General features: G+C 43.9%; 1 protein-coding gene across 5 annotated transcripts in view; it reads left to right on the top strand.

Moving 5' to 3' along the window:
- luzp2 (leucine zipper protein 2) overlaps positions 1–25,364 on the top strand; it is a 337,695-nt gene that overhangs the window by 232,714 nt on the left and 79,617 nt on the right. For 4 of the 5 annotated variants that reach the window (XM_080189886.1, XM_080189885.1, XM_080189887.1 and 1 more), the window contains 2 exons: positions 14,285–14,359; positions 23,973–24,137. In XM_080189886.1, the coding sequence (XP_080046012.1) occupies positions 14,285–14,359; positions 23,973–24,137 (240 nt within the window). The remainder of the gene's footprint in view (positions 1–14,284; positions 14,360–23,972; positions 24,138–25,364) is intronic. The other variant, XR_013886774.1, reaches the window with a different exon arrangement.

The following is a 25,364-nucleotide window of genomic DNA, read 5'->3' as shown; positions in this document are numbered from 1 at the left end:
CAGCTCCACTTAGCCGCCCGATCACCATAACCCTTAATTCCTTTACTGTTCAAAAAATCTATCTATCCTTGCCTTAAAAACACTCAATGAGGTAGCCTCAACTGCTTCACTGGGCAGGGAACTCCACAGATTCACAACCCTTTGCATGAAGAAGTTCCTCAGTCGTCTCAGGTAACTCAACTTGTCTTGCTGAAGGCAGCTCAGGCTCCATTTTTAGACTGCAAACCTGCGAGCTGTGTCAACGTGCCTGTTTGACACCCTACAGCTCAAACTGCTAAAGGTCCAATGAGGACAGAAATAAGTGTGGCCTCTTCCCCTGAATAGGAGGCTGACCAGCTGACCATGGGTGAGCTTTCCAATCACCAAAATCTATCTAAATGTGTCTATAACATAAACTTCATTATTAAAGAAACCTTCACCTGCCCACAAAGTCTTTCAGTACCAGAAAAATCTGATGAACAAAAGACTAATATCAATGATAATAACATATAACCTGACAGGAATCCAATGAACATTTTATTTGCAAAAATCAGAAAGTCAAGTTTGAATTGGTCTATTATACCAGTCCCTAGATCCAATGAGTGCCAACGATTATAGTGTTGGCTAATTTGTAAAATGGAGACCACCAGACCTGAAGTGAGCCACTCAGACCTAATCAAACTCATCACTTTTAACTAAGCAAATATAAGAAGAATATTTCCACTCTGTTATGTTAAGAGCAGCTTTGTATTTGGCAATACAAAACATACTGATGGAATCTAAAACAAAAACAGAAAATGCTGGAAAATCTCAGCAGGACTGTCAGCATTTTGGAGAGAGAATGGAGCCAGAGTTTTGAGTCTTAGAGATAAGACTCATTAGAGATAAAAAGAAAGATAATCAGAAAAGATTTAAACTGTGAGGGTAGGAAGGCTTGAGGGGAGGGTATTAGGAGGGAAATGGAAATCAGCCATGATTGAATGGTGGAGCAGACGCGATGGGCTGAGTGGCCTAATTCTGCTCCTATGTCTTATGGAAAGCAGTGATGGTGATCAGGTATAAAAGGCAAACGGAAAGTCTGTCAGAGAGAAGAACATTAATTCTTCAGGGAAGGCATTCCTGGAAGAGAAGTGCCAATGAGTTCAAGACTAAGATAATTTGGAGATTTGTTATGAACAAACTTGCAATTCCCTTCCAGCTGATGGCACCACTTTTGCAATGTTATCCCGAGATTCATATTCTTATTCCTCACACTTGCTGCAAAAGATCTCCCGCATCAATCGTCGCCGTGATCACCCTGGCTGAAGGGTTTGAAAGCAGCTTCGCCATTTTTAACAATGGAACAACATACAGATGGGTAGTTTACCACCTCGCTCGGGCGAGGCTCGGAAAAGCCCACCCGGGGTCAATGGAGAATTCCGTTCTGCAAGCCCCACCCGACTAATTTCCGGGCCGGGTGTGCTGGTAAAGTTCCAGTTCATATCTTTATTTTGAAAAAGGAGTAATTTCCCCAGAAGTTAAGCTCCTGGTATTCAATGTACACTTTCGCACAGGGGGGAATGGACAACAACCAAACTCCCGACATAGAGGCTATCATTGGAGCTTAGAATAGCAACTGCTTCAAATCTATACATGTATCTTAAAATTCAACTCATTCATCTTCAACCTTTCTCACCTTTTGGTCTATTGGCAAGGCAACAGGCCTTAGAGTGAATATTATGACTAAATATACATAACCAAAGGAACTCTCTGGGTAGAAATTGGATGTTAATATCAGGCAGGAAGCTGGGGGAGCAACTACTGTAGAAAGGTTTTGTGTATTGCATGTAAGTTTCCACCGTGAACCTGTAGGTGTTCTTTATCGAATGCTAATTCCTTTCCCGTTTTTGATATCTAAAGCAATGAAAACTTTGGTGATGAGGGTCAGCCCATCACCTTTCATTTTTGTCACCAGCTCAGACTGACAGAATCATAAAATCCCTACAGTGCAGGAAGAGGCATTCCCTCAATGTGGAATGCCATAGGCATAGACAAGGGTCATGGGTGGAGAGGGGACTCATAATGTTAAAGTGGTGGTGCGTGCCCGCTGGGCCGAAGGGCCTGTTTCCCGTGCTGTGTTGTTCTTTGTTCTGCGGCCATTCGGCTCATCGCGTCCGCAGCAGCAACAATTCAACCTAGGCCCTATCCCCCTAACCCCACATATTTACCTGCTAATCCCTCTAACCTAGGCATCCAGGGACACCGAGGGGCAATTTAGCACGGCCTAACCTGCACATCTTTGGACTGTGGGGGGAAACCGGAGCAGCCAGAGGAAACCCACGCAGGCAGGGGGAGAACGTGCAAACTCCACACAGACGCTGACCCAAGCCAGGAATCGAACCCGGGTCTCTGATGCTGTGAGGCAACATGCTAACAACTGTGCCATTGTGACGCTCAATACAAGTGTCCTCTAATGTTGACTTAATACTTTTTAACTATATCATACTTGTGATAGGCAAGATCTGTTTATAATTTTGCAAGACCTGGCACTATCAGTTGAATTAAAGTTATTACAGGGAATGACATAGACTCCTGGCCTTGGGTGACTGTCTGTGTGGAGCCTGTATGTTCTCCCTGTGTCTGCGTGGGTTTCCACCCACAGTCCAAAGATGTGCAGGTCAGACGGATTGGTCATGCTGAATTGCCCCTTAGTATCCAAACATGTGTAGGTTAGGGGGATTAGCAGAATAAATATATGAGGTTATAGGATAGTCAGGGGATGGGCCTGGATAAGATGGTCTGTCGGAGAGTCAGTGCAGACTCAATGGGTTGAATGGCCTCCTTTTACACTGTAGGGATTCTATAGGGCACACTAACAGGCCATTCAACCCAACCAGTGTTTATGCTCCAATCGAACCCCTCCCATCTTTCTCCTCTAAACCCACCATCATAAGTTTCTCCCTTTGTGGTTTACTAGTTTCCAATTAAATGTATCGAAACTATTCACTTCAGCCACTTCCTGTGGTAATGAGTTCCACATTCTCACTACTCTTTAGGTGAAGAACTTTCTTCTGAATTCAATATTAGATTTTTAGTGCTTTAGTGCCTCACAGCCAAAGGGAGTACTTTTGAAGTGAAGTTTTAATATTGGAAATGCCAATCTTTGAACAGCAAGCTCCCATAAACCTCGATAATCTTTTTCAGCAAAGTTAGTTGAGGGATCTCCGTTACATCTGAGACTACATCCCGCATACAGAGTAATCTCTATTGGCCTGGGGAGCTGCAGAGGAAATGGCCATGAAGAAAAAAAGAATGATGTTTTAAATGTCTTCCTACCTCTTCATGACCACCTTGAGGTATACAAGATGATAAAAGATATGAATAAAGTAGACGTGGAGCAGATGCTTCTTCCTGTGGGGCATTCTAGGATGAGAGCTCTTGGGATGAGGGATAGCAAATTTAAAGAAGAATTGAAGAGAAACTATTTCTCCCAAAGGGTTGTGAATCTGTGGAATTCTCTATCCCAAAGTGCAGTGGATGCTGGGAAAGTGAATAAATTTAAGTAGAAGTTAGACAGAAGGTAGGAAAATGGGGATGAGAAGCATATTAGTCATGATCAAATGGCAGAACAGATCCGATGGGCCAAATGGCCCTTTGCCCCTATATCTCATGAACTTGAGCATCACAGGAAAACAGATTATTAAGGAGTAACAGATCGGAATTTTTCGGGTCCTTGGGAACGGACCAGGAGTCGGGCAGGTTGGAAAAATGGCGGAGCAAGGCGTTGGAGGTTGCAAAAATCTTCTTGCCACTAGGTCAGTTTCCCAGCAGTGGGGAGGTTGGCAGGTCAGCCAGTTAAAGGCTGCTTTCCCATTCCTGAGGCATTTTATCCACATTTAGAGAGTTTGTTGCCGCAGTGGGTCAGTGACCTGATTGCCTCCCTGTGGACTCCGGAATGGGGTGGGATGGTTGGGATTAAGGTCCATGTGCTTTAAATCCCGTTGCTACCACAGGAGCCCACCCTACCCACAATCATCAGGGTCTCCCTGCCTTGTGACCCCCTTCCTCAAGCCTTCCTGGGCAACCTCCACTTGCCTCTCTTTGAGGGTGCTCAGCACCACCCAAGCATGAAGGTCCAGTACTGCTGAGCGTCTTTTCATTCATTCGTGGCAAATGGCTGTCACTGGCTGGCCAGCAGTTATTGCCCACCCCTACTCGCCTGTGAGAAGGTGGTGGTGAGCTGCCTCCTTGAATCACTGCAGTCCACGTTCTATGAGTTAACCCACAATGCTATTAGGGAGGCAATTCCAGGGTTTTGATCCAGTGATTGTGAAGGAATGGCCGACATATTTCCACATCAGAAGAGTTTGGAGGGGAATTTGCAGGTGGTGGTGTTGCCAGGCATCTGCCACCCTTGTCCTTCGAGATGGAAATGGTTGTGAGTTTGGAAGTATTGAAGGATATTTGGTGAACTTCTGCAGTAGATCTTATAGATAGTACACAGCGCTGCTACTGAGCACTGGAGTGGAGGGAGTGGGTGTTTGTAGATGTAAACCAATCAAGCGGGCTACTTTGTCCTGGATGTTGTAAAGCTTCTTGAGTGTTGCTGGAGCTGCATCTATCCAGACAAGTGAAGAGCCACTGGCCCTCACATCGGAGTTGACAACACTTGGGGGCAGGCTACTCTCCTTAACTGGATAGTGGTCACGGCAGTGGCCACTAAATTGGCTATCAATGGCAAAATTAAACCCTGCATCCCTCAGCCGTCTGCAGGGTAGTCACTGTCCGCTTTGACTCCAGGTATGGGATCTCTAACTTCTCAATAAAATTGAAGCCCCACTGTTCATCAATAGGGACAATTCCGAAAGGAGGTGCCTTCAAAATATCCAGGAATCTGTAATCTTGAAAATGGGACTCACTTTATATGTACCTCAGGAATCAATGACTTCCTCGTATCACAATATTTAAGCTCATGCCTGTCTGGTGATCATTGTTATTTGTTGCCTAAGAATTGTCTGATACCTCCCAGTGGCAAAGTGGCAATGACTGTGCCACTTACATTCATTAGGTCTACTTATCAGGAGCCCCCACCCAGCTTAGTAACACATCATCTTGCCAGCTGTGTTTCATAGAAGAAGAATCATAGAATCCCTACAGTGTATGAGAAGCCATTCGGCCCATCGGGTCTGCATTAACTCTCTGACAGATTATTTTACCCAGGTCCTTATCCTGCCTATCTCTATAATCTGACACATTAACCATAGCTAATCTCAGCTCACCTACTCATCTGTGGACACGGAGGGGCAATTTACCATGGCCTATCCTCCTAAGCTGCACATCTTTGGACACCAAGGGGCAATTTAGCATGGCCAATCCACCTAATCTGCACATTTGTGGACTGTGGGAGGAAACCAAAGGAAACCCACGCAGGCACAGGGAGAATGTGCAACGTCCACACAGACAGCAACCCGAGGCTGGAATTGAACCTGGGTCTGTAGAGCCGTGAGGCAGCACTGCTAATCACTGTGCCACCGTGTCGCCCCACTTGACAGTGTAAAAGAATTTGTGATACATTCCACGGCAGAAATGAAATAAAAAAGCCTGAGAAGACAAATGAACCTAATGCTCCGCTAATCCTGTCATTACTATTGGAAGGTCAACCTGGGGTCGGGGGGGGGGCGAAATTTTCCCGAACCCAACCTCCAAATAATGAATACATCCCGTGGCATTTAATTACTGAGCGGAAATATCAAATACACTGTGTGGCACTCCATAAATATATTTTATTCTGCTGCTGCCATTCCCCATGCACCAATTTAATTTATCAGTAATGAATGAAAATAATTAATTAGTTCCCTTGACCCTCGTCTCAAAATAATTACAGGCGCCACCAGATTCTATGAGCCAATTTGTGTTAGCAACATTTGCATGTGTTGTACGGTCGACCGTAGGTCCATGGGGGGGGAAACTCACCTAGAGAAATGCTTGAGTCACTTCTCAGCCTTAACCCCCATACAGCAGATACACTCTAAAGAATAAAAATGATATTTTGTGGATTTAAATGGGACATAAAATTGATCAAGAACTTTGGAGACTGGGGCACTCGCTGCCTGCGAGCTGCCCAGAGTGATTTCAGTGCACCTGATCCGCGATCACTGTGTTTTGGAGATTCTTGTACCTAGTATTGTTTAGTTAATGGGATAGAAACCATAGAAGATAGGAGCAGGAAGAGGCCATTTGGCCCTTTGAGCCTGCTCCAACATTCATCGCGATCATGGCTGATTGTCCAACTCAATAGTCTAATCCTGCTTTCTCCCCATAACCTTTGATCCCATTCACCCCAAGTGCTATATCCAGCTGTCTCTTCAATACATTCAATGTTTTGGCATGATGTTTGACAATGTTTTGGATGATTCAGATCACCCCTCATTTCACAAGGTATTGTTTAGTTGAGGGGCGGCACGGTGGCACAGTGGTTAGCACTGCTGTCTCGCAGTGCCAGGGACCCAGGTTTGATTCCTGGCTTGGGTCACTGTCTGTGTGGACTGTGCATACTCTCCGCGTGTCTGCAAGCATTTGCTCTGGGTACTCTGGTTTCCTACCACAGTCCAAAGATGAAAAGATTGGGTGTATTGGCCATACTAAATTGTCCCTTCATGTCAGGGGGACTAGCTAGGGTAAATGGATGGGGCTATGGGGATAGGGTCTGGGTTGGATTGTGTTCGGTGCAGACCCGATGGGATGAATGGCCTCCTTCTGCACTGCAGGGATTCCATGATATATTGTTACAGGGTGGGTGACAGTATCTGAGGCTTTCAGAAGGTGACTTTGAGCAGTTGCTTGAACGCTCCTGGAATAGATGACCCTGCTGGCTGTAGTTTTGGCAGTAATTTTGTAATCGATGCCAATAGTAATTGCAAATGGTCAGACCACTTAGCCCATGGAGGAGCTGCCAGCAGTAAGCCAGTGGTGGGGACAATAATGAGTTGTCCATTAGCTCAACTTGCAAATAATTAATAAAGTCATCCGATGCCAACTCACAAATGATTGATCATTTCTGCCCCAAACAAAGGCAGTGGATTCTACCATGTCACACGCGATTAAATCTAGAAAATATAAACTTAATATCCTACCATGCAGCTCAAGGGATTGAATTTTGTTCTGAAGGAAGAGGATATTTCGGCTGCAAAATACATTTACGTTGCTCTGCTTCTTGAGGTGCTGAAATGCTGCCAGAAAATCTGCAGCATGAAGGCACGTCCCACCGCTTCCCATTGCTCCATTGTACAGCTGTCCTGCTGTTCCTTCTCTAGCTTCCTATCTCCAACGGCCTATGTTTTACTTACTTATCAGTGTCACAAACAGGCTTACATTAACACTGCAATGAAGTTACTGTGAAAATCCCCCAGCCGCCACACTCCAACACCTGTCCGGGTACATTGAAGGAGAATTTAGCATGGCTAATGTATCTAACGCACACATCTTTGGACTGTGGGAGGAAACTGGAGGACTTGGAGGAAACCCATACAAACATGGGGAGAATGTGCAGACTCCGTACGGACAGTGGGAATCGAACCCAGGTCCCCAGCACTATGAGGCAGCAGTGCTAACCACTGCTTAAAGCAAATTCAAAAAGTATTTCCCCTAAAAGTATTCCTGGTTGCTAAGCAACATCTCATTCTTTTGTCCAATCTTGCGTTTACTTTTCCCATCATAAACTCTTCCAGCACAATAGAAAACAGTTTGAACTGAAACCAAAAACCCCCATATGTGCAAACACCTTTGACTAACATGAATTTAACTAGAGTTTCTATTGGAAGAATCTAAATTAAACCCACTTAAATCTTATTTCCAATATTTGACAAGACAAATATAGATCACTTAATCTGACCTCTGGATAGGTTTATGGACGAAAAGGGATTGGTATAGGCTAGTGGGTCATTGTTTTTGTAACTGGTCGGCGCAACATCGTGGGCCGAAGGGCCTGTTCTGCGCTGTAATGTTCTATGTTCTATGTTCTATGTTCTCTGTTGCCTGACAGAGGGAATTTCAATGAAAGCCATTAAGTCACCCAGGACATGCTAGGGCAAGTCATTGATCCCCTAAAGCAAAAGTTTACTGTTCGGATCACTTTGCACAATCATGCAGTACACACCTGGGAGTGTCGCTATGTTTTTGGTGGTACATTGGCCTTCTAGAACCTTGCAGTTCTGAAGGCTCGACCACTATTTGTGGGATCCGGAGGACACCTCTGGAGGAGGAGGAGCTGGAATGGAGAAAGAAATATCCACCTCATGCAACTGGATGGAGCAAGAGGAATCACATTTTGATGCTTCATTTTTGTTCAAAGGCATCTCCTCAACTCCAGCATGGGCGCACTATTCTCAACTTTTTCGTAATCAAAGTCCCCATGGCCAGCATCACTCAGTGAAGAACACCAGAAAGAAACCTTGCATTCGACAAAATTTTATACTTCCCCAAGGATGCTTGCCTTCACAATAATATATTTTATGTCACAAACCCCCTTCTTATAAAGCAACATAATCCTTCAAATCACCACATGCAAGTTCACCCAACTATAAGGAATGTAACGTCTCATAGCTATTCAAGTCGGGTCCATTCAGAAGTTTTCATAATCTATCACTAGCTACTACAAGATATTTATGTAAAACAGTTACTTTTAAAACTAACTCCTTGCTTCACTCCACTTTTCCCATCCCTCGTCAATATTTTAACTCATTGCGGTTGTGATTTCTACAACCCTCCATTATCTCACCCAAATTAGCATTCTTTGCTTGTGAGTCCCAGTCAGGTAAGACATCTCACAGAGTTCTTCTGATCTGGCCAACCTCAAAACTGAGCCTGCACCCTATCCTCAGGTGGCGATTGTCCCTTTAAGGGAGACACACAGTGTAAGGGTCAACTGGTCTGGGTGACCAATCGGGACTCGGAATGGTTCTATGCATTTCTATGGTTTCTTCCCTCACCGCATGGTGCGTTAAGGCAGACTTTCGTCCATTTCCATAGCTTTCTGGCACAGCTTGCTAATCTGTCACCAGTGACTTATAGCTTGAGGGGCAGCACTCCACACCAAGCATGGCTCAGCTGGATTCTTGCCCACTCATATCACCATTGGAAGGATTTTACAGGTTGACCCGCAACCTGTTTGACTATTATGAACACACCTTCTTTGGCCATCAAGTCCTGGGATGGGACTCGAACCTGGAACTTCTGGTTCAGAGGCAGTGACACTACCCACTGCACCACAAGACCTCCTACTTGTGCAATGTGTGTCATCCTGGATAGTTGTAAGGAGGAATGTTTTTTCATTGATTAGTTTTTCTCCTCCCTAACATGGGTGTGCATTAATCTTGCTTCATTGACATGGACATAGAGCGTTTGAAGCATAGAATGCCTACAGTGTAGAAGGAGGCCATTCGGCCCATTGAGTCTGAAAGAGCATTTCACCCAGCCTCACTGCTCCTGCCCTATCCCCATAATCTGGCACTTATCGTGGTTAATCTACCAACCGGCACATCTTTGGACATGCAGCCTGGGGCAATTAGCATAAACTAAGGAATAATCATGACTGTTTTGGTCTGTTATGTCTGAATAACATTTAATCTCTACCTTCGGTTGAAGGAGCTTCTTAATTGCTCCTATTGATGATTAAATTTTTCGCAATTCTTTTATTTCGCTTGACACGGAGAAGGCCTGCAGTGACTGCATATATATCTTCACCAGACTTATGTCCTCATTAAGTTGAAGGATCCTAGTGCTGGGGGAATACAATACTCTTTGCAGTCTGGCACTCTGTTTCAGTTCCAAGTCAGGTAAATGTCATGTAGATCCAGTGGAATAAAGGAAGTGGCTAAAGATCCAACCAATGGCATTTCATTTTACAAATGCAGAGCACACAAGAATTGACCTTTCAGCAAAAGACTGACTACCGCCCCACCAATTCGACTAAATGGACTTCTATTAGGCAAATGCCACTGTTGGGAGGAAGATTCTATATGAGTCTGACACTCATGAATCCCATTCCCTGATCCTTGCCAATTAGTGCCACATTAAGCAGAGTTTTGCACCATGGATTAATGCTGACTAACTGGTTGAGGACAGTGAAATCCTATTGCTGATGGTTAGCAGAAAGACTACAGGCTTTAATGTCACCAGCCAGATCCAAACATTAAAGGCACAAGGACGGTTTCCGAACCAATTGTGCTCCACGGCCTCCCTTCACTCTGTGTTCAAGTTGTTGTGCCTGAATTACATCTTTGTACATGGAATTCTAATTTAATTGTCATGCCAAAAAATAAACATTTTACACAAGGATGCTTCAATATCTTATTAAAGAAGCCAAATTGAACTCATTAATTTTTGAATGCATTCGTCAGTGTAGAAGATGCATCATTAACAAAATGTGAGTACATTTCTGGCTTAATAGCGCATTTTAGGGACAATTAGTAAGCTTTCTCAATTGATTAATTTTAATTAATGCGATTACAAATCACAAATCAGGATGCATATTTAATCTATTTTCACAATTTCTTAATTATTATAAATTTTGCTCACGATCATTGAATCCCTACAGTGCAAAAAAAGGCTATTGAACATAAGAACATTGGGCCCATCCCTCCTGCATTGACAAGAATCCCACCCACACCCTATCCTCGTAACCCCATGTATTTACCCTGCTAATTCCCCTGACACTCAGGATCAATTCAGCACGGCCAATCCAGCTAACCTGCACATCTTTGGAGTGTGGGAGGAAACCGGAGCATCCAAAGGAAACTCACGCAGACACGGGGAGAGCGTGCAGTTAAGGACAGGCAACAAATGCCGGCTTTGCCAACGATGCCAAGTAATGTAGACACATAGAAAATAGGAGAAGGGGGAGGCCATTTGACCCTTCGAGCCTGCTTTGCCATTCTTTATAATAATGGAAGACCATCAAACTCAATAGCCTGATTCACCTTGACCCCATGAACAAATAAAGGGAAAGACCAGCTAGTATTTCTCTGCTTATTAGTTTTGTATACAGCTATGTTAATGTTGCAAAGTTGGTGTTTGTAAATTTGTTCGTTTAAAAGGTGGTTTTGCTTTTTCTGTACTTAGGGATTTTTTTTGTAGAGAGGTACAAATGCAAGTACACAGGGAGCACAGAGTGAAACATTGTATGGCGCAGCTAGGCAGTAGTGTTGTCAAGAAAACAGGCTGTTTTTGAAGTTTGCCCAATCAGTTTAAACTAGGCAGCAGCCTATCAAATTTGAATTTGATGTTTTGGTAACATGAGAACCAATCCTATTGTATCAGAGATATAAGAGTCAGCTCCCAGGTCCAGCGAGCCGGTCAGCAACTGCCTCTGCCACACCTCACAGCTTCAGAGAGAGCGAGAGAGAGACAGAGACAACCAGCAACTCTCTGTGCCAAAGCTAATAGCTTTTAGCTCAAAGCCTTACTTAAATAGAAAAGGTACCAAAAATAAGGCAGAGGTCCAGAGAGAAGAAATCAGCAAGGAAGACAGAAGAGTCCAGAAGATAAAACCTGGTTGTATTTTGAGTGACTAAAAAAACTTCTATTTTCTTTGTTAATAAGTGGAAATTGTAATTATCTAAAATCCCATTAGAATCATGTTTTATTCAGATTGTTAATAGTTTAGTTAACCTGTTCACTGTTAGTTCAATAAATGAAGTGTTTCTTGTTGATTTTATAGAGTTTCAGGTAGTTATTTTGATTTTAACCACTAAAAGTTGTTGAAGTGCTGATTATACAATTTCTCACGTTCACTTCAACAGATTATGAGGTGAGATACTCCTCTTTGAGTAGTTAAGCAATAGTTCTCAGAGAAGCGATCAGCCTCCCCCTTCATAACATTATGTGTGATATAATGATATTTTAAGACTGTAAGTTGGAATTTGTAAATGGATCAGTTGATAAAGTGTGAAGTTGAAAAACCCCAGGGCTTTAGCTTGGCCATCTCATACAACAATCACCAGCGGCACTAGAGTGTGGAATAATGTGAGCTGGAACATGGGGATTGTCACTAAAGCTAATTCATTTGTTATAGTTAAACTATATTGTTAAATAAAATGTTAAGCTTCTTTGTGTGTCAGTGGAATCACATTTGGAGTGAAACACTTTATCCCTACATGAATGCCAAAATAGCAAAATATTTGGGGTCCAGTCAGCCTTAAGAACATAGAGATAGAATAGGGATTCATAGACACCGCACAGTGCAAAAGGAAGCCATTTGGCCCATCGAGTCAGCACCGACCACAATCTCACCCAGGTCCTACCCGCATATCCTTACATATTTACCCAGTAATCCCTCTAACCTACGCATCTCATGACTCTAAGGGGCAATTTTTAGCACGGCCAATCGACCTATAACATACTTTGGAGTTTTCAATCTGGCATCTTAACAAGAGGAAAAATAACACAAACAATGATAGCCTTCCTACTATTGGTACTGTGGAGTCTGGACCTTCACAATCTCACCAATAATGATTTCTCACTGGCCAGCTTAACATTCCCCCACTGTGAAAGTGCGACAACTATTTGCCTATCAAGAAATTTATTTAAATCAGAAATGCACATATTAAAGACCTTCCTGAAACTCTCTCTGTTCCCAGAAACTGCTGCCTTTTCTCTGGTGGCCAGCAGAGGCGATGGCCCAGTGGTACTGTCACTAGTCTATTAATCCGTAAACTCAGCTAATGTTCCGAAGACCTGGGTTCAAATCTCATCACGGCAGGTGGTGGAATTCAAATATATCTGGAATTAAGAATCAACTGATGACCGTGAAACCATTGCCGATTGTTGGAAAAACCCATCTGGTTCGCTAATGTCCTTTAGTGAAGGAAATCTGCTGTCCTTACCTGGTCTGTGAATACATGTGACTCCAGAGCCACAGCAACATGGTTGACTCTCAACTGCCCTCTGAACAAGGGCAACTAGGGACAGACAACAAATGCTGACTACCCAGTGATGCTCATGTCACACGAATGAATGAATAAAAAAGTAACTACATGGTGGTGCTCTGTCGTAGTTCACCCAAGAAGTCTGAATTATAGGGTGGCATGGACGAGTTGGGCCGAAGGGCCTGTTTCCATGCTGTAAACCTCAATGACTCTATTGTGGTAGCACGTGCTTTTTACTTGTATGTTGTAGCTTGCAGTTTTGGATAGTGATGGTGGCGGCTCCAACATTTTTTCCACTGGAATCTCTTCCTCTCTCACGCCTGCTGTTGCTGTGCTTTGAAGGATTTGCAAACTGCTTAGCCACAATATAAATGTATTGCTGCCTCACAGCACCAGGAACCTGGGTTTGATTTGGGTCTTGGGTCCTTTCTGTGCGGAGTTTGCACATTCTCCCCATATCTGTGTGGGTTTCCTCCGAGTGTTCCGGTTTCCTCCCACGCTCCAAAGATGTGGAAGTTAGGTGAACTGGCTATGCTAAATTGCCCCTTAGAGTTAGGAGCATTAGAAGGGTGAATATAGATAAGTTCTTGATTAATAAGCAGATCAGAGATTATAAAGAAAAGGCAGAAGAATAGTGATGAAAAAAATATCAGCCATGATTGAATGGTGGAGCAGACTTGATGGGTCGAGTGGCCTAATTCTTATGGTCTAAATACAGGGAAAGGGCTTGGATGAGATTGTCATGGTGCAGGTTAGATGGGCTGAATGGACTCCCTCTGCTTTGTAGGGATTCTTTAATTTTATGATTCCATGGCCATAACATCCTAGGGCTGGACCTGAACCCAAGTCTTTTGCCCTTGAGGTAGGACTGTGCCACAAGACCTCATAGCAGCCAGATAACTATAATAACTAAGAAAACAAAATGCTGGAGAAGCTCAGCAGGTCAAATAGCATCTGTGGAGAGCGTTAAAGGTTGATTTGCTTTCATCAGAACTCTATAATGCCCTGGGCATAATGGAGGCCACCCACTATTGCAAATCCCAATGTTTTCTCATTCTGATGGTTAGCCTCCTTTGTGAGGGTAATATATTGACAAAGGGGTGCCTGGTGAGTAGTTAGATATAGCAGAACGTCAAGGTCATTTCGGATGTACAAGCTTAAAATGGCCTTCCACATCTAAAGTTATCCATCTTCTGAACTGAGACCTAAATTCACTTCAATGCATTGGGCATTATGATTAGCCTATTACTAGCTAGCAGTGTTTATTAATCAAGCCATGACCTTTTAATGATTTGGTGAGATTGTGCCGTTACCCTGCACTGTGCTGAAGTAGATTGTTGATTGCGCGATAATGTCGTTCTGCTCTTGTGCACCACAAGTTTATTGTATCTTTCTCTGCCCAGGCACAGCAACTGAGTGATCTGGAACGCAAACTGTTAGCTGCTAAACAGGAATTGGAAAAGACAGCAGGTGATAAGGTGACGAGAATTTTATAAATGAGTGCATTGAATTTCCGTTCCAATATCAGACAACTGTGAACCCTGTTATTTCTCTGACACTGTTCCGTCACATTTCTGCTCTTTTTAAGATGTGAAATCACTTGACTTTGTTTTCTTGCATCTGTGCCAATTCTCATGTCCAGGACGGGCTGCGGGGAGGAGGGACCAAATTGCTAAAGAAGTGTTGCACAAATGTCAGTCCGGAGGTGAAGGACTGAGTCCCTGTTCTTATCTTGGCAGCACTCTCGATCCTGAGTCAGTGAGCTTTGAAAGTGAGTCCCATTCCAGGCTTGAGCAAGTGACTCAGGCTGACATCCCAGTTCGCTGAGGGAGTGCTACATTGTCAGAAGTGTCTTCTCTCTACGCGGATCCCTCTCCCCTCCCAGTTGGGTGGATCATACAGCACAATTTTGAGGAAGACCAGATGAATTCTGCTCTACCTCCTGCCCATAACATTATATAGGGGTGGCGTGGAGGCACAGCGGTTAGCACTGCTTCCTCACAGCGCCAGGGACCCGGGTTTGATTCTCAGCATGGGTCACTTTGCGTGGAGCCTGCACGTGTCTGCATGCATTTCCTCTGGGTGCTCCGGTTTCCTCCCACAGTCCGAAAGATGTGCTGGTTAGATGCATCGGCCGTGCTAAATTCTGCCTTCGTATGCTCGAACAGGCACTGGAGCGTGGCGACTCGGGGATTTTCACAGTAACTTCATTGCAGTGTTTATGTAAGCCTACTTGTGACACTAATAAATAAGCTTAAAAAAACACGAAAAATTTATATCCCCCAGGCAATGGCATTACAGCAAGATTCCATTGCCATTTGTGTGACATTTCTGCACACAACATAGCTGCTGTGTTGGCTCTGTTTTTGTTAAATTGCTACTGATAAAAATTGAGTTTCCTTGAAAATTGTCCCTCTCTCCCTGCTCTCCCTTCCTCAGTGCTTCTTTCCTTCGGACTGGCCAGTGGACAGTGAAGAGACTGACGAGTAAAATGATCCTAAAGATTTTCCTCACCTTACTGCTACAATCCAGAGGCTTTAATCCCCTCTCTGACAAAATTTATGTTTTCATTTTACGGATTCTTCCATATCAGACTCAAACAGTCTTGTACGGGGCAGTAAACCATCCATCAAGAGTCAATAAAAAACTGGATCACATTTGCTGTTTGATCTGACTTGCTGCCCTCTTCCTTGCAATAATTGGTTATCTGCGGAATGCTCTGTTGCAATGATTTCTAACTGTGGCAGTTAGTACTGGGGAGAGAAATTATGTAGAAGCAGAGGTGTGTGTTAATGTTGAAGATGTAAACTCATTATAGACCACAAAATGCTACTCCCAAGCCAAAATATTTCTACCTGCCAGTGCAAACCTTATTGCTTTCAATCTTTGGCTGACAGTAATCGCATTGAAAGAAAGCATCTCTGGTTTGTATCTCGACAAAACAGCACACAATGATTGTGCTCCTATCAAACAGAATGGTCAGTTGATACTGTTGGAATTTTTTGCACGGAACATTTATGCAAGGGCAGCACAGTGATTAACACTGCTGCCTCACAGTGCCAGGTACTCGGGTTCAATTCCCAGCTCGGGTCACTTGTCTGTGGGCGACCTGCATGTTCTCCCCGTGTCTGCGTGGGTTTCCTCCGGGTGGTCCGGTTTCCTCCCACACTCCAAAAATGTGCGGGTTTGGTGAACTGGACATGCTAAATTGACCCTTAGGGCGGGAGTTTACTGCCTCGCTCGAGCGGGGCTGGAAATTCCTGCCCGGGGTCAACTCAGTTTTCCATTGTCGGACCCTTGCCCACTGCGATTCCGTGGCGGGTGAGGTGATAGAGCTCCGTCCGGCCTTAGTGTCAGGGGAATTAGCCAGGTAAATACATGGGGTTATGGGGATAGGGTCCGGGTGGGAATGTTGTTGGTGCAGGTTCAATGGGCCAAATGTCCTCCTTTCCAGTGTAGGGATTCTATGATTCTAAGTGTAAGTTATATATTGAATTGGTACCAAAGGAGAGACAGAAAGTAAAGAAGCAATCAGCTGCTCCCAGACAAGGAAGGCACTCACTCTTGTTGCAGATACCATGACCTTTAGACCATTAATCAACGGGAACCGTTACAATGGCATTGGAATATACTGGAGGTAACCAAGAGGGAACAAAACAGATCATTCACTGAGGGTATTGGTCTACAATTTGTTTGGAAATAATATATTGCTCTTTGACTTTGACGTTTTATTCCTGCATTAAAAAAAGAGTTATTCAGGATAAAAGATACAACACTCCCTGTATATGACTTGTGCACATTTCACACAACATTTATGTCAGGCATTTGGCTGTGATTTATTTTATAATCTTAAAAAAAAAATCACAGCTGGTCAGAGCGTGCGGGCTGGGATTTGTAACAGCCAGATCAAGTCTGACTGAATTCCTTTCAGGAGGTGATGGAAATGCCTGTGGATGTGATTTATATGGACTTCCAGAAGGCATTTGTTAAAGTCTTACAGAAAGGATCACCAGACAAAATTGAGGCTTGTGGAACTGAAGGCAAATTGTTGATTTGGTGAGAAGAGGATTTGAGTGGCAGGTGGCAGAGAATGGGATAATGGGCCAGTATCCTAACTGGTAGATTGTGACTAGCGATGACCGACGAGGATCAGCGTTGGGGCCTGAACTGTTCACCATATGTACTTTGGCAATTGGAAGATACCTTAGAATGTCATACAATATTACAAAGATATTTTAACGGATTAAACGAAAGAGGAAGACTTGGGCAACTAGATTTGGAGTTGGTCAGTGTGAGTTGATTTGCTTTGAATCTAAAAAATAGTCAGGGTGGGATTTTGCAGCCGTACTCTCCCGAAGGCAGCAAATTCCTGTCCACGGTCAACGGACATCTTTGTGGAATTTTCTGTCCCACCCGTGGTGGCCAGGATGGGAAAATTCAGCCCTCAGAATACTTTCAAAATCGGGGAAAACAGTGGAGAGCCGGAATACATAGGTGTCCATGTAAAACGGTCATGATAATGTCATGGATAGATACAAACAAACAAACAAAAGGCAATTGGAAGGTTGGGCTTGATATCGAGAGGACCAGAATACAAGGGGGTAGAAGTTAACTCCCAGTTGGACTGGTTTGACTACAGTCTAGAGCACTGTAAACAGTTCTGGGCTCAAACTTCAGGAAATATATACAGGCCTCGGAGGCAATACAATGTAGGTTTTTGAGAATGATACTTAGATTCAATTTACAAGGAGAGATTACACAAACTAATGTTGCATTCTCTGGAATTTAGAAGCTTAACATGTAATCTTAGAATCATAGAATCCCTACAGTACAGAAGAAGGCCACTCAATCCATCGAGTCTGCACCGACCACATCCTACCCAGCCTCTATTCCCGTAACCTCACATATTTACCTGCTAATCCCCCTGATTCTAGGGGCTGTTTAACATGACCAGTCAACTTAACCCGCACATCTTTGGAGTGTGGGAGGGAACCGGACCACTCGGAGGAAACTCACGCAGACATGGGGAGAACATGCAAACTCCACACACAGGCAATGACCCGAGGCCGGAATTGAATCTGGGTCCCTGGAGCTGTGAGGCAGCAGGGCTAACCACTGTGCCACCGTGCTGCCCCTAATCTGATCGAGGGTTCCAAGATATTAAGGGTAACTGATAGGCTAAATAAGGAGAAACTATTCCTTCTGGTTGTGGAGTCTGGAACCAGGGACATAGCCTAGAAATTAGAGGCAGAATTTTCAGCAGTGCAACTGTGAAGAATTTCTACATGCAAAGGCTGCCAGAGGTTTGGACCTATCTTCTGGAAAGAAAAACAGTTTAAGCTTAAGTTTATTTATTAATGTAGCAAGTAGACTTATGCCAACACTGCAGTGAAGCTACTGAGAAAATCCCCGAGTCACCGCAGTCAACTGATGCTAGGTCAATTATTAATTTTAAATCTAAGGTTGATAGATTTTTGTGAAGTAAAGGTATTAAAGGGACATTGGGCAAAGGCAAATGTCACAGATCACCCATGATCCCATAGAGACTCAGAATCTCTTAATTAAAAGCGGAGGAATTTAGAGTAGCTAAGAGCAGTGGGCGAGAAGAGGATTGGGAAAGGTTTAAATGTCAACAAAGATTGACAAAGAAGTTGATAAAGGAGGGTAGGAGAAGCTATGAGGCTGGGCTAGCACTTAATATAAAAAAGGATAGCAAGAGTTTTTATAAATATATAAAAAGGAAGAGGCTGGCTAGGGTGAACGTTGGTCCTTTAGAGGATGAGAAAGGGGAGCTAGTGGTAGGGGATGGGGATATGGCTAAGGTCTTGAATAACTTTTTTGTTTCTGTCTTCACGGAGGAGGACGTGAATAATTTGCCGGGTGTTAGCGATGGAAAGGTGGTAGGACTGGAGGGTCTTAATGACATTAATGTTACGCCATTGTTTAAGAAGGGTGCCAGGCAAAAGGCGGGGAATTATAGGCCAGTTAGTTTAACGTCTGTGGTAGGTAAAATGTTAGAATCCGTCATTAAGGAGGAAATTGCGAGGCATCTTGAAGGGAATTGCTTGATAGGGCGGACGCAACACGGTTTCATTAAAGGGAAGTCGTGTCTGACAAATTTACTGGAGTTCTATGAGGATGTGTCTAGGGCAGTGGATAGAGGAGAGCCGGTGGATGTGGTCTTTCTGGATTTTCAGAAGGCGTTTGACAAGGTACCTCACAAGAGGTTATTGCAGAAGGTCAGGGGACATGGAGTTGGGGGTTGGGTGTTAGCGTGGATAGAGGATTGGTTGTCAAATAGGAGGCAGAGAGTGGGGGTCAATGGGTGCTATTCGGATTGGCGGTTGGTGACTAGTGGGGTGCCCCAGGGGTCGGTGCTGGGGCCTCAGCTATTTACCATTTATATAGATGATCTGGAGGAGGGAACCGAGTGCAGGGTGTCGAAATTTGCTGATGACACCAAGATTGGGGGAAAGGCAAATTGTGCGGAGGGTGTGGAGAGTCTACAGAAGGATCTAGATAGGCTGGGCGAATGGGCCAGGAAATGGCAAATGGAATTTAATGTTGGCAAGTGTGAGGTGGTCCACTTTGGTAGGAAGAATGGTAGGAAGGACTATTACTTACGTGGCGAAAAACTGCAGCAGGCGACGGTGCAGAGGGACCTCGGGGTCCTTGTGCATGAGTCGCAAAAACCCAGCTTGCAGGTGCAGCAGGTGGTCAGGAAGGCGAATGGGATGCTGGCCTTCATAGCGAGGGGGATTGAATATAAAAGTAGGGAGGTCTTGCTGCAGCTGTATAGGGCATTGGTGAGGCCGCAGCTGGAGTACTGTGTGCAGTTTTGGGCGCCGCACCTGCGCAAGGATATTTTGGCCCTGGAGGGAGTGCAGAGGAGGTTTACTAGGCTGATACCGGAGTTGAGGGGATTGAGCTATGAGGAGAGGCTGAATAAACTAGGCTTGTACTCGTTAGAGTTTAGAAGAATGAGGGGAGATCTCATTGAGACGTATAAGATGATGAATGGGATGGATAGGATAGAGGTGGAGAGACTCTTCCCGCTCAAAAAAGACAGTAGGACTAGGGGGCACAGCCTCAAGATAAAGGGGAGGCGGTTTAGAACGGAGTTGAGGAGGAACTTCTTCACTCAAAGGGTGGTGAATCTCTGGAATTCTTTGCCCGTTGAAGTGGTGGAGGCTGCCTCACTAAATATTTTTAAGAAGCGGGTTGATGGGTTCTTGATAAGAGAGGGGATTAAGGGTTATGGGGAGAGGGCGGGAAAGTGGAACTGAGCCACAACAGATCAGCCATGATCTTATTGAATGGCGGGGCAGGCTCGAAGGGCTAGATGGCCTACTCCTGCTCCTATTTCTTATGTTCTTATGTTCTTATGTTCTTAATCTCTTCAATGCAGAAGGAGACCATTCAGCCCATCAAGTCTATGACAGGGCATCTTACTCAGGCCCTATCCCCGTAACCCAACATATTTATCCCGCTAATCCCCTTAAGCTATACATCTTGGACACAAAGGGGCAATTTAACATGGTCCATCCACCTAAACTGCACATATTTGGAATGTGGGAGAAAACTGGAGCAGACCCAGCAGACACAGGGGAGAACGTGTGAACTCCCCAGATCTTTCAAGAGTATAAAGAGAGAAATGTGTTGAGATTGGGTTGTTTTATCTTAGACACGAGGCCTGGAAGTTGATTCTTAGACAGACTGTAGACATCGACTGAACACTAGTTTATTAGGACTAAAGGGATATGGGGGGAAGAGGAGACAGGATATTGAATTTGATAATCAGCAATGATCAAAATAAATGACGGAGCAGGCTTGATGGGCCAAAACGCCTACTCCTGCTTCTAGCTCTGCGTCTACATAACTATTTCTAAACAGTTCACAGAGTAGGCACATATTTCCCAGGCATAATTCAAGCCTCTCTCTTGAGAGTCCCGTACATGATTGACTGATGTCAGTGGTACATTGTCATCTACACCATACAATAACATACTCCGTCTGTTGACTTTTCATTCTATAAGACATTTGTTGAGGATGTCAAGGAGTTCCCAAGGCACATCCCTTGGGAACTCCTTGACATCCTCAACAAATGTCTTACAGAGGGCAAGTGAAAGATATGTCCTCTCCCCTTCCCAAACAAAATTTATGTCCAATCCAAATGAGGGTAAAATGCCAGTACACATTCCAGCCTTCCCGTCACATCAGCCAGTCAAATTATGCTTCAATTCTCCATCACAATCAGGAAAATCATTGTTTATTCTATTGCCTTTTACATAACTTGCTTTAAAAAAAATATACATTTTCTAAGTATTTTGCATTTTTAAACACACTGAATAGTACTTCACTTCACCTAATTTTCTCTGTTTTTTTTACTGTATGGAATAAATATCATCCAAATTCTCAGTGACCCATATAGCCCCTACTGTGCAGAAATAGACCATCTGGCCCATCAATCTACAACGACTCTCTGTAAAAGCATTCCCTCTGCCCATGGACGTTTTTACCGTGTCTTACTCAGCTAACTTACAAAGAACAAAGAACAAAGAACAACCCAGCACGGGAAACAGGCCCTTCGGCCCAACAAGCCCGCGCCGCCGCATCACCCTACACCTATTCTACCCTGCGTATCTACAAATAGAACCCCTGACTTAGCCAGATTCAGGGGAGAATAGTGTCAATTTGGTAAAACCAATCAGCCTAAGAGCACATCTTTGGGGTGTGGGAGGAAACCGGAGCGCCCGGAGGAAACCCACATCTTGCACATCTTCAGACACTGAGGGGCAATTTAGCGCAACTAATCCACCTAACCAGCACATCTTTGGACTGTAAGGAGCAATTTGCCATGGCCAATCCATCTAACCTGCACACCTTTGAACACTAAGGGCAATTTAGCACTGCTAATCCACCTAACTTGTACATCTTTGGACAGTAAGAGGCAATTTCCCATGGTTAATCCACCTAACCTACACATCTTGGGACACTCAGAGGCAATTTAGCACAACTAATCCACCTAACCTGCATATCTTTGGACAGTAAGGAGCAATTTGTCATCACCAATTCCATCTAACCTGCACATTTTTGGGCACTAAGGGACAATTTAGCACAGCTAATCTGCCTGACCTGTGTATCTTTGGACAGCAAGGGGTAATTTAGCACGGCTAGTCCACCTAACCTGCACATCTTTGGACGCTAACGGGCAATTTAGCATGGCTAATCCACCTAACCTGCACATCTTTAGACACTAACGGGCAATTTAGCACTGCTAATCCACCTAACCTGCACATCTTTGGACACTAATAGGCAAGTTAGCATGGCTATTCCACCTAACCTGCATATCTTTGGACAGTAAGGTACACTTTGCCATGGCCAATCCATCTAACCTGCACATCTTTGGACCTATGGTAGTTTGTCATAATTAGTGTTAGACTGTGGTCAGATATATCAATCAGCACTTGGTTGTCCTATTTTTGTGTAACAATTCAATACAATATCTGTGTCTTGGAAAGCATTTGTTCAGCTTTGCGAATAGCTAGAATACGAATTTTATCTGGAGGCAGGGCACTTCAAGCATAAGGCAGACATCACTGCATTTTAGCGTTATTAAAAAAAAAAGCAACATTTAGCCAACAGAGTAACATAAAACAGAATGACACATCAACTCAGAATGGCCCGCAGACCTGGAACATGTCTCCAGTTGCTCCAAGCTGGCCAGTGTTTTGACAGATAATCCGCTTGTATCTTTTTGATAACGTGATGACCAAAAACCATCAGTCTTCTAATAACTTAATTAGTGCAGCCTGCCACTGGCTGTGAAACCAGAAAAAAAATGACTTGCCACCAAATAACAAAGTTTAAAATTAAATTGCCCTCTGCTGGCTCAGGAGGGTTTCAAAGGCGCAATTAAAAACATTGGAAATGGAACGGGGGGGTGGGGATCATTCAGACCTGGGGGCCTTCTCTGCAATTATGTCATGGCAAATTTCCATTTCAAGTCCATTTCCCTGTCTTTGCTCCATATCCCTTGATGTCCTTACCTCACAACAATCTATTGATCTTAACCTTGGCAACTCCAATTATCCTCATACTCAAAGCTTTTTGCAGAACGAGTTCAAAACTTCTACTCCCTTTGAGTGGGAGAAAAAAAGCTTTCCAATATCTTTCCTGAATAAAACAGCTATAATTTTAAGATTACATCTCTTTGTTCCTGATATTTCCACCAGAAGTAATCGTTTTTCTTTATCTACAGATTCTGGTAGCTTTCCCACAGCTGATGATAAAATGACAGGCCTGCTGTTACCTGGTTTCTCCCTCCCATCCTTCATAACTAATAGTGGCAAGAGTAAATCCCAAACCTGACAGCACAAATCAAGAGATCTTTGAAAGACTGGGACGATGAAACCAGTGTCGATTGTCGTAAAAACCCAACTGATTCACTTTAGGGAAGGAAATCTGCCATCCTTACCTGGTCTGGCCCACACGTGACTCCAGGCACACAGCAAAGTGGTTGACTCTTAAATGACCTCCGAAACGTGTCCGCAAACCACTCAGTTGTATTCAGCCACTACAAAGAAAATAAAAAGTAACAAAACTGGACGGACCATCTGGATTTGACCTAGGCACAGGAAACGAAAATGGCAAACCCAGCCCTGCAGAGTCCTCCTTACTAACATCTGGGGGCTTGTGCCAAAACTGGGAGAACTGGCCTCTTATAATAAAATTAAGATAATGTTTAATCAATTTAAGTTTGCTTGGAATTTTGACGTACTTCAATTTAAGAGTATCTGCTGCTTATTTGTGGTCAATTTAATTGTCCTTTCAAGCTATTTTGAACAGTAATTTATGTGAGATCTTTCTCCAGCGTAGGACTGGAGTGGTGAAAGTGTCAGATAGGATGGTGGAATCCTTGTGAATGCCTAAGCAGAGTTGTTTTTAGGCGTGCAGGAAAAAACAATGATAGTTAAACAGTTTGGAGAGTTGGCTCCGCAACTATACCCCGACCAATAGTGAAAGCTCAAAGAAGGTATTAATTTGCTGGTTCACTGGCATCTAATCAGTGTGCGCTCTTCATTGTCACAGGAGTCCCAGCTGAAAGCTTTGAAAGAGGTGGCACAACTCTGCGTGTCTGGAGTTCTGAAAAACCAGCCTCCCTTTATGAACATCAACCCTCCCAGAACCACGGAGAATGGAATGCAATCAACAAAAAACAGCTCCAGGCTTCCGTTTTACCAGCCCAACAGAAAGGTAAGCAGCAGTTCCGACCTCGAGGTATGCTTGCGCCCAAACAAGAAAATTGCCCAAAGCAATTGATAGATTTTCTTGTTTTGGAAGGACTGATCCAAGTGAAGCAACCACTTTATCCCACCTTAGTGTTTTAGTGAGATCTGCTTTTTCTCATACAGAGGGTGGTGAGAGCCTGGAACGAGCTGCCAGAGGTAGTAGCAGAGGAAGTACAATTTTGTCTTTTAAAAAGCATTTAGACAGTTACATGGGTAAGATGGGTATAGAAGGATATGGGCCAAATGTGGGCAATTGGAAATAGTTTGGTGGTTTAAAAAAAAGAGCGGCATGGACAAGTTGGGCCAAAAAGCCTGTTTCCTTTCTATAAACCTCTATGACTTTATGCTTGGTTGCTTCCTTAAGCTCCAAAATGATGCACGCTACAGATTTAAAACTGCCCATCAGATGCCACAGTCGCTATATGTCTACTATATGTTTTCTAGATGCCTTTAGATTATCTTCTGCCTGACTTCGGACTCTTCTGCCTGGGGTGATTACCCACTCTCAGTCCCACTGTTTCATAAGAACATAAGAACTAGGAGCAGGAGTAGGCCATCTGGCCCCTCGAGCCTGCCCCGCCATTCAATAAGATCATGGCTGACCTTCTTGTGGACTCAGCTCCACTTACCCATCCTTAATTTCTTTACTGTTCAAAAATGTATCTATCCTAGCCTTAAAAGCATTTCATGAGGTACCTCACCTGCTTCACTGGGCAGGGATTTCCACAGATTCACAACCCTTTGTGTGAAGAAGTTTCTCTTCAACTCAGTCCTCAATCTGCTTCCCCTTATTTTGAGGCTATGCCCCTAGTTCTAGTTTCACCCGCCAGTGGAAACAACTCCCCTGCTTCTATCTTATCTATTCCCTTCATAATCTTATATGTTTTTATAAGATCTCCCCTCATTCTTCTGAATTCCAATGAATTCAGTCTACTCAATCTCTGCTCATAAGCCAACCCTCTCAACTCCAGAATCAATCTAGTGAATCTCCTCTGCACCCCCTCCAGTGCCAGTATATCCTCCCTCAAGTAAGGAAACCAGAACTGTACACAGCACTCTGGGTGTGGCCTCACCAGCACCTTATACAGCTACAACATAATCTCACTGTTTTTAAACTCCATTTCTCTAGCGTTTTGAAGGACAAAATTCCATTTGCCTTCTTAATTCCTGCTGCATCTGCAAACCAACTCCT

Source organism: Carcharhinus amblyrhynchos, chromosome 6 (genome assembly GCF_965287045.1).
Source record: "Carcharhinus amblyrhynchos chromosome 6, sCarAmb.v2.hapA, whole genome shotgun sequence".
Classification (NCBI taxonomy): domain Eukaryota; kingdom Metazoa; phylum Chordata; class Chondrichthyes; order Carcharhiniformes; family Carcharhinidae; genus Carcharhinus; species Carcharhinus amblyrhynchos.
This window is presented reverse-complemented; position numbering and strand designations above follow the sequence as displayed.